Source organism: Bison bison, unplaced genomic scaffold (assembly GCF_000754665.1).
Source record: "Bison bison bison isolate TAMUID 2011002044 unplaced genomic scaffold, Bison_UMD1.0 scf7180017864329, whole genome shotgun sequence".
Lineage (NCBI taxonomy): Eukaryota > Metazoa > Chordata > Mammalia > Artiodactyla > Bovidae > Bison > Bison bison.
In genome coordinates, this window is record NW_011494901.1 from 3,473,819 (window position 1) to 3,484,168 (window position 10,350).

Below are 10,350 nucleotides of genomic sequence, written 5' to 3' on the forward strand. Positions count from 1 at the left end.
ATCTGAGGTTATTGATATTTCTCCTGGCAATCTTGATTCCAGCTTGTGCTTCTTCCAGCCCAGCATTTCTCATGATGTACTCTGCATATAAGTTAAATTAAGTAGGGTGACAATATACAGCCTTGACATACTTCTTTTCCTATTTGCAACCAGTCTGTTGGTCCATGTCCAGTTCTAACTGTTGCTTCCTGACCTGCATATAGGTTTCTCAAGAGGCAGGTCAGGTGGTCTGGTATTCCCATCTCTTTCAGAATTTTCCACAGTTTATTGTGATCCACACAGTCAAAGGCTTTGGCATAGTCAATATTAATCTTATGTCCTACATAAATATATTTAGAATGTTGTATCTCATACCTTATTAGATTTCCATAGGACATTCAGAAAAACTGGCAAAAAGATAAACATCATTAAATTTCAAAAAACAGAATTCTTTTGTGATTGAGATACATATGCACATATATTTTTGAGATTATTTTCCTTTATAAGTTATTATAACAGAGGATGAGATGGTTGGATGGCATCACCGACTCAATGGACCTGAGTTTGAGTAAGCTCCAGGAGTTGGTGATGGACAGGGAAGCCTGGTGTGCTGCAGTCCATGGGGTTGCAAAGAGCTGGACATGACTAAGCTGAACCGAACTGATAGGTTATTATTGACTATAGTTCCCTGTGCTATACAGTAAACTTTTGTTGCATATCTATTTTTTTTTTAATTACAAATCTAGCATTGTATTCGGAGAAGGCAATGGCAACCCACTCCAGTACTCTTGCCTGGAGAATCCCATGGACGCAGGAGCCTGGTGGGCTGCCGCCTATGGGGTTGCACAGAGTCGGACACGACTGAAGCGACTTAGCAGCAGTAGCAGCAGCAGCAGCACTGTATTCATACTAAGTCAATTAAGTGGAATCAAAATGTCATTAATTTTTTAGTTTGGCAAAAATTCATTAGTTTTCTAAACTATATATACACTATACATATTACATATATATATATATATATATATAAGCTTTTTTCTACTACTTAAAGGTTTAAGGAGGAACATCCAAAAAAAGATGGAGAAATTGGAAAATATAAACTTAAATGAATGGGAACCATGAATATGAAATAGAAAAAGTGAAACAAACTAGATAAAAGTAACAGATCTTCATATAGTCCAGTTGTTTTTAGACATGACTGCTCATTAGAAACATCTGGAACTCTGGCAGAAAAGAAAGCAATACCTGTGCATTTTGTATTTTTCAAAAAATTCCAAGATAATTCTGATATGCATCTGGATTTTAAAAAGTGATTACAGGTTTTTCTATTAAGTGGTAGTTTTGGTGATACAGAATTCTATTATTTTTCTGTTGACCAATCATGATACAGTGGTATTGAGTAATGGTCCCATAATCACAATAGTAAAAGATGTTTACCAGTTTTCACAATCAACAGCCAGACAAAAAGATAATTACAATTGCAAGCCATAATGGGAACATGATTAACCTAACAGTGTAAGTTACATACAATTTGGGGAGATCAAGCAGAGTGATGTAGTAAGTGAAAGTGCATACATGCATATGTTTTCATCTGCTCAGTCAGTCTATGTCTTTTGGCTGGTGCATTTAATCCATTTAAGGTAATTAATGATATTTATGATCCTATCAATAATGTGCTGAAGTCAATAAATGGGGCCATGCTGCAGTCCATGGGGTCGCAAAGAGTTGGACACAACTGAGCGGCTGAACTGAACTGATCAATAATGTATGAGGCTGTTATCATTTTCTCAGTTATTCTGGGTTTATTTTCTGTAGGTAGTCTTTTCCTTCTCTTGTTTCCCGCCTAGAGATGTTCCTTTAGCATTTGTTGTAAAGCTGCTTTGGTGGTGCTGAATTCTTTTTAACTTTTGCTTGTCTGGAAAGCTTTTGATTTCTCCATTAAATGTGAAGGAGAGTCTTGCTGGATAGAGTCTTGTTGGTTGTAGGTTCTTCCCTTTCATCACTTTAAATATATCATGCCATTCTCTTCTGGCTTGTAGAGTTTTTGTCAAGAAATCAGCTGATAGCCTGATGGAAGTTCCCTTGTATATTATTTGTTGTTTTTCCCTTGTTGCTTTTAATGTTTTATCTTGGTCTTTAATTTTTCCAGTTTGATTATTATGTGTCTCCATGTGTTCCTCCTTAGGTTTATCCTGCCTGGGACTCTCTGCTTCCTGGACTTGGTTGACTATTTCCTTTCCCATGTTAGGGAAGTTCTCAGCTATTAACTCTTCAAATATTTTCTCAGGTCCTTTCTCTCTCTCTTCTCCTTCTGGGACCCCTATATGTGAATGTTGATGCATTTAGTGCCGTCCCAGAGGTCTCTTAGGCTGTCTTCATGCTTTTCCTTCTTTTTTCTATGTTCTGTTTTGCAGCAGTGATTTCCACCATTCGGTCCTCTAGGGCATTTATGTTCTTCTGCCTCAGTTATTCTGCTATTGATTCCTTCTAGTGGGTTATTCATCTCTGTTAGTTCTTTAATTCTTTGGTAAACATTTCTTGCATCTTCTCAATCTTTGCCTCCATTCTTTTTCTGAGATCCTGAATCATCTTCACTATCATTAACCCTTTTTCTGAAAGGTTGCCCATCTCCACTTCATTTAGTTGTTTTTACGGTGTTTTTATCTTGTCCCTTCCTTTGGGACATAACTTTTTGCTTTTTCATGCTGATTAACTTTCTGTAATGTGCCTTTTTTAGTCACTGTGGGACTGTGGTTCTTCTCGCTTCTTGCGTCTGCCCTCTGATAGAGGAGGTTAAGAGACTTTGGTAAGCTTCCTGATGGGAGGGACTGGTGATGGGGAAACTGGGTCTTGCTCTGTTGGGCAGAACCTTGCTCAGTAAAGCTTCAGTTCAGTTATCTGCTGATGGGTGGGGCTGCACTCCCTCCCTGGTAGTTTCTTGGCCTGAGGTGACCCAGCCCTCAGGTCTACGGGTTCTATGTTGGGCTCTATGGTCAGGTTAATGGCGACCTCCAAGAGGGTTTATGCCAAGGGGGACCTTCCCAGATTGCTGCTGCCAGTGTTCCCATCCCTGTGATGAGCCCCAACCAAGGAGACCCTCCAACACTAGCATGTAGTTTCGGTTCAGTCTCCTATGGGGTCACTGCTCCTTTCCTCTGACTCTTGGTGTAGGCAAGGTTTTCTTCGTGGTCTCCAAGACTGGAGTCTCTGTTTTCTCCAGTCCTGTGGAATTCTTATAATCAAGTCCCTCTGGCCTTGAAGGTCAGATTCCCTGGGGATTCGTAGTCTCTTTGTCGGATCCTCAGGCTGGGAAGCCTGAAGTGGGGTTCAGAACCTTCACAACAGTGGGAGAACGTCTTTGGATTTTGAGCATTACCTTGCTGTCGTGAAATGAGTGTAATTGTGTGGTAGTTTGAACACTCTTTGGCATCGCCCTTCTTTGGGATTGGAATAAAAACTGACCTTTTCATTATTAATGACTATAGACCGTCATGATTGTTTTAATTTACTGAAGTTGATTTACAATGTGTTTCTAGTGTATTGCAGAGAGATTCAGTTATACATATATACACATACTCTTTTTCATATTTTTTTCCATTATGGTTTATTATAGGTATTCACTGTGCTATTCAGTAGAACCTTGATCATGATTATTTTAAATACCTATATAGTATTTCGGGAGAAGGCAATGGCAACCCACTCCAGTACTCTTGCCTAGACAATCCCATGGACGGAAGAGCCTGGTAGGCTGCAGTCCATGGGGTCGCTAGGACTCAGACACGACTGAGCGACTTTACTTTCACGCATTGGAGAAGGAAATGGCAACCCACTCCAGTGTTCTTGGCTGGAGAATCCCAGGGCCGGGGGAGCCTGGTGGGCTGCCGTCTATGGGGTCGCACAGAGTTGGACACAACTGAAGTGACTTAGCTAGCTAGCTAGCTATATAGTATTTCACTAAATGGGAGTTATCAACTCACTTAACCAATCCTTCCAAGCTTTTCATATTATAAACTTATCTTTGCTTACTTGTTTCATTTTCTTAGGACAAATTCCCAACAGTGACGAATTACTAGTTTAAATGATAAATAATGTTTTTAAAGATTTTAGAAAACTGCTCTTTAGGGAAATTATACTGATTCACTCTTCTGAAGATAAAACATAGAGCACTTTCAAGTTCACCCTGCTCCTTGTGGAGTTAAAATTTAAAATTGTCAAATAAGTTGATTGGGCTAAGCACAGAGATTGAATTGGAAATATGCTGTAAAAAAAGATGCTCACATGCACTGGTGTGCTAAGTCGCTTCAGTCATGTCCAACTCTTCGACCCTATGGACTGTAGCCCTCCAGGCTCCTCTGTCCATGGGATTCTCCAGGTAAGAATTCTGGAGTGGGTTGCCGTGTCCTCCTCCAGGGGGTCTTCCCGACCCAGGGACTGAACGTGTGTCTGTCTCCTGCATTGGCAGGCAGGTTCTTTACTACTAGTGCCACCAGTCAGAAATTCTGTGGTTGATCTGCTGGCCAGCTCATTTTCAAGCCATTCCCAGCACCTTCTCCTTTATCATTTAAAAAAAAAAAGGCTACTTTAAACAATTCTGCCCCTTACACAATTCTGGCCAGCAGGAAATAAGCAGAAATGTGCTGGAAAAGCTTTAACTCTCCTGACAAAAAGGACAGACATACCTGAAACTGCCCCTCTCCTAGCTTTGGATGAGAACATATAATCTGAAGCTGTGGCAGCCATATCGCAACCATAAAAAAATGCCAAGAGAATCACTTGTTCTGTCCAACAACAGCAACAAACAAACTCACAGACTTTGTGATGTGAAAAACACTTTGTTTACAACATTTTTAGTTTTATTTTGTGTTACTTGCAGTTAAAAAATTACTGACGATGAAACGCTGCATACTAAAGCACTGGTTTCTGAGTTATAGATAATCATAAATATCATATATAATTAGAAGAAATACAGAAATAATCAGATATAATTTAAAATAGGGGTAAAATATGTATATATAGCAAGAGATGATGGAATAGACCCTTTGTAGTGAAAGCCACAGACACCATTAAATACACATTTAGGAGAAAGGAATAAAGTAAGTTAACCAAATAGAGAAAGGCTAGGATACATGCCAGAGGATTACTGGGTTATCAAAACATGTTTTCTTTTCCTCCTAGGCACACAGCCACACTATATATTTCTCATCTTTCCTTGTAGTTAGTTGGGAGCACAGATCAAGTTGTTGCTAAAGGAATGTGAACAGAAATAATGCCAATTCTGGGCCTGGCCCATAAATACCCATTTTCTCTCTTTCCCCATCCACTGGCCAAATGGAGAAGACTTTGAGCAGAGTCACAAAAACAGAGGGAGCCTGCCCTGAATTACTGTGAGGAGCAGAGCTCTTCCTCCAACCTCCTTAGAACTGTGATGTGAGCAATACTATTTTACAGTGTTTAAGGTCGAGACCTTACTTATTATAGCAGCTAGCATCATTCACTATAACAGGTGGGAGCAGGGGAAGGGGAAAAAAGAGACTAATGAGGAAATAAGGTAAGTGAAGTGTATGACATGAATGTAAGAGTGCTACCTGTTCGTTACACAGGGTCCCCAACCCAACACAACATGTCCTTTTTATGACATAGAGTCAGCAAAATTTTTAATATTTATGAGGAAATCTTTTTCAAAATTTTTTTTAACTCCTTTCTAAATCCACTGGTTTCTGAAAGCCTTGATGTTCCTTGGAAGAGTATAATTTTGAAACGGCAACACTGTGTTCCTAAAAAACTGGTCAGGGGGAGAGTATTTGCTAAAGCTTAACATCAAGTTAAGTATATTTAGAAACCAAAATAATCCCTTGTTAAACAATTTCTACATTTTTGGGTTATATGCTAAATGAAGTTTTCCTATATAACCAATTAAAACTTAGTAAATGGCTGTCTAAATGGTGATACAAAGTTCAAAACCAATTATTCATTACTTACCAAGCCTGCCTTGTCATAATGTCTATGACATAGCTATTATTACCATCAACAAAAGTACAACACACAAACCAACTGATAAATTATATATTACATGTTTATTAAGGGTACAACTTTTATGTAAAATTTACATTTTTATGAAAAATCAAAAATATTTACAAAATATTGTAAGATTTGCATTGTTCTAATTACAACTCAAAGTAGTAAATAACAAATCTTAAAAACTCACATTTGTTAAGAGTTCTGTGTTTACAAATTCTTGGTTAAAGAGGCAGCTACAAAGTTTATCACTATACATAAGCAAGAACCAGCTTGCTAAAATACATTTCCCATTGAAAATCTATTGGTCTTTTTTTACACCATTAGTGAATTTTTAAATGAAAAAATCAATATAAACTCATATGGCTTCAAAATTGTAACCTGCACCCGATACAAATTTATGTACCAATACTTGGTATGAGGACTGGTAATTAAGAAAGTGCAGAAGTATAACCATTTCACTAGTTCGTACATTTTAAGGTAATACTTGATTAAAAACAAACATGGTGAGTATAATGGTGTCTATCCAATAATAAAATATTAACTTCCCAATAAAAGCAGTTTGCAAAGCAATTACAGTTAAGATTCCAGTAAGGGACTGTAATTGGCATTTAAAAGGGTACAATATGTTAGAAATTCTAATTCTGTCCACTATCTAGTCAAGATGAAAATTTTAGCAAATTATCTTATGTATTGCTTTAGTCAAATCTAAATTTAGAATGGGGCTAACATTGAATATATTTAAAAAGCACATATTGTGTTATATATATATATTGCTAATGAGTAGATTTTCTGCTGTATTTAATATAGCAAGATGTTACATAAATGTATAGAGGGAGGGATTTTACTTTCTGTAGAGCTTAAGAGAACAATTAGTGATTTTATATAAATTTACTATATATAACACAATTTATTACTTCTATGCAAAATGCAGGACACTGGTACTTACCCTTATAAATAAAATTCCCATTTGTAAATTATGAAACTGTGTCCAAAATATTTACTTCCTTCAATTAATCAGGATTTGTTATAAAGTTAGGTTTTTTACTATTTAATATTAGTAGTTTATTTTAAGAAACGCTTAACCCAATCCATCGTTTCAAATAGTTTCCTCATTTTTAGCAGGTGGTGATAAGAAAAAGAACATAAAAACTGCCAATTTTTCCAAGTGTTGAAAATGCCAAAACTGATCTTTTCTAAAGTGTGTTCCTCACAAACTACTACAAACTCATGCTCACATCACATTCAGTAAATAAATATATAAATTTCCAATAATAAGAGTGAGGGGAAATGTTAAGTTGAGAGTGAAAATGCCAGTTACCAATTTACCATTACGGTGTTGCAGAATTTTTTGATAAGGTTAAGATGGAACATCTGAAGGTAATCTTTTCCCCTGTAAACATAGGCTGTTAGTTATATTTCTCTAGTGGCTACAGTGTAACACTAAAGAAGGGAGCCAGGGTTCTTAAGTATAAATTGTCCTCTAGTTATTCTGAATTCCCACTGCAATTGCAACCAAAGATTTTTATAAAAAATCGCAATTATCTTGTAAAAATTCTTGACTAAGATTCTGAATACAAAATCTGGACTGTGAGGAAAAAAGTGAGGCACATTAATGAACACAAACTGGATAGGCACATTTCTGGGTTTTGTTATTGTTTTAAAGGCACACGTTATGCAATCCATATAAAAATAAATTAAATCTAACAGCATTAATTCATCAAAACAATCACAACTTCTATAAAGTTAACTGCAGAAGCAAATTTCTCTGCTGTCTTTTGCAAGCTTATTTTAAAACACATTGCACTTGAGGATTAAAAAAAATCATATAAAACACCATTTACACTTTATTAATATGTTTATATGAGAATCAAATTATAAATTTTGCATACACCTTGGACTCTGGTCTGATTACTTTATGGCACATAACTCAATTTGATTGAGTGTTATCAACATTATCCCAAACTTAGAATTCACGTTCTGTTTGTATCCATTTAATATCAAACTTAAACGTTTTTAAAAGCTACCTCTGACTCTAAAAACTTATAGAAAGCTAAATTATCTTGTGCTTCCTCTCCTGAAATTTCAGGCCTCATATTACACTAAAAGCCCCTTTTTCAACATAGACACTGAAGATAAAATTTCCAGCCTATAAAAACTTCATTTTACTGAGAATCTGAATAAATGTGCTTCCTGAATATTGCAGTTGATCATTTACAGCGTTGAAAATCATTTCAGTGCTATTTTCTTCGGTGACTCACTTCAAAAGTGCAATTTAATGTTTGTAGTTAGCTCTTAAAGATATAATACAAGTCAGAATAGTGTTTGAAAAGAAAAATAATGCAGAACGGCAGGTTTGTACTACTCCCTTGAGCCAACCACTTTCCCAGGTCCATCAACAATCCGCCAGGTATCGTCCTGGAAAACACCAAGTAGACCTTTGCCATTATAATTTCAAATGAACTCAAAGGAGGACATTTCCACTGTGGTTACAGACACAAACCCCAGTTCCCATCTGCTGTTTACAGTACATTAGAATCAGATCACAGGTGTTCAGCTATACTGACCATGAGTACTCTCTCTCCCAGGCGTGTCTCTATCTGGCACTTTGTACCAAAGGTCAAAGGAAACATTTACATGCCTTCAGACTATAAACTACTTGAGAGTCATTTAGTAACTATTAGAATATAAATGTTTCCCATGTACATGAAAAAGCTTGAAATCTCCCAACTTACCAGTGGCAAACCGCTTCTTTACTAAGGAAAGCCTGTAGCCAGTGCCTACAAGTTCAGTATCTACTCCTGAGAGGGTACTTCCCTCACTGAGGAATTGCACTGCAAGTGTTGTGGGTTTACTGGGTCCTTCTGAAAGATCAAATTTTGCTCTGAGGGACCCAGAACCTATAAGGAAGAGAAGAAAGAATTTATACAGGATACTATTTCACACCAAAAAAGGCAAGTGAGCAAGTAAAAGCTAAAAAAAAGTCAATCCTATTCCAAATTCTTTAAACGTATAAGTGAATCATTGTCCTGTTTTCAAATCAGATTTTAGTCAGTGAATCTGAATTTTCATTAAGTAATCTTAATCCATGCTTCTCCTTGACTTAATAACAGTCTTCAGAGGGATTTACTATTGATATTCCTACACTCTGTGTGTGTTGAAGTGAGTCAAAAGACAAGTAAGGCTGAGGACAGGAAGGAAGGAAGCCCTGGAAACAATGAATGGGCATTAAAGCCAAAGGGAAATGACTGCTGAGTACCATGGGGCAGGAGAGGTAAAGAAGCTAAATAGCTACGATTGGGAAGAGCTGTATCAGTATTACCTCTGTATTCATCTTTCTTTTTAAAATCATGCCAAATATGTCTGAGGGGCTTTCTTTTCAATGTAACCATTTATTCCACATTCCTCAGTCTAATAGTCTGGCAGAAATAGTATATAATTATGAATATTATAAATTTATAGTATTATAAATGTACTATACAAAAGAAACTATCAAAAGCTATGGATACAAAGCACATAAAATGTTGTGGGGATGATGGGGTCTGTTTCAGGAAAAGGTAACTACAGGTGCAGAGACGGGAGAGCTGACAGCACGATGCATTTAAGGTAACTACATCTATACCAGAAGATCAGGAGAACAGATGTAAGTGGAGCAAAGTGGCAGAAGACGATAGACTGGTAGCTGAGGAAAGCTCTAAGTATCTTTACAGACCACAATAAGAAATAAATGTAGGGAGCCACCAAAGACAAGGAAGACAAAACATTTCAGGTAAGAATCTTAGAAGGGCAACAAGGTACAAGATGCAAGGCAGGGACACCACCTGAAAGTCAATAAAATGGTCTAGGACTCTAGGTGACAGGAAAAGTGTGTTTGAACTACACTGGGGGAAAGGAAAGAGGAGAATGAATTTGGAAAACATTCAGGAGTTGAAGTCAAAGGGTAAATAGGAGGAGAAGCCTAAGAGGGAGGGTTCCCAGGTTTCTGGTTTGAGGAAAGCAGACAGAATTGCTGGGTAGAAACAGTGACATTCTGTGATTCCCCGTGCAGAAACTGAACACCACAGAGAGAAACTTGAAAGAAAATATAACAAAGACCCATCCTATACTACTGTACCTGGTGGCACACAGATCAGTTGGGAAAATGAGTTGCTGTCTAACTCTTAGCCCGTGTCCAAGTGCTCCCTAAGCTTTTAGTTTGTGATATGCAACTCAATTCTGTGAAAGTGTGACCACAGGCCAAGAGCAGCCAACAGGGCAACCCTTAAACTTTAGAATATTTCCTGCTCCTCTCCGGAGCATAAAGCCAAAACAGAAACAGACTTCTACTTCATCGTATTCTAGTTTGGAGATATCTTTTTA

The 10,350-nt window shown here is 37.2% G+C and overlaps 1 protein-coding gene across 1 annotated transcript in view; it reads right to left on the reverse strand.

Moving 5' to 3' along the window:
* Positions 1 to 6,031: 6,031 nt before the first annotated feature.
* The window catches only part of FCHO2 (FCH domain only 2), a 139,091-nt gene continuing 134,772 nt past the window's right edge, over positions 6,032 to 10,350 (reverse strand). The window contains 2 exon segments of the mRNA XM_010853609.1: positions 6,032 to 8,409; positions 8,727 to 8,891. Coding sequence (XP_010851911.1) covers positions 8,387 to 8,409; positions 8,727 to 8,891 — 188 coding nt within the window. The 3' untranslated portion in view covers positions 6,032 to 8,386.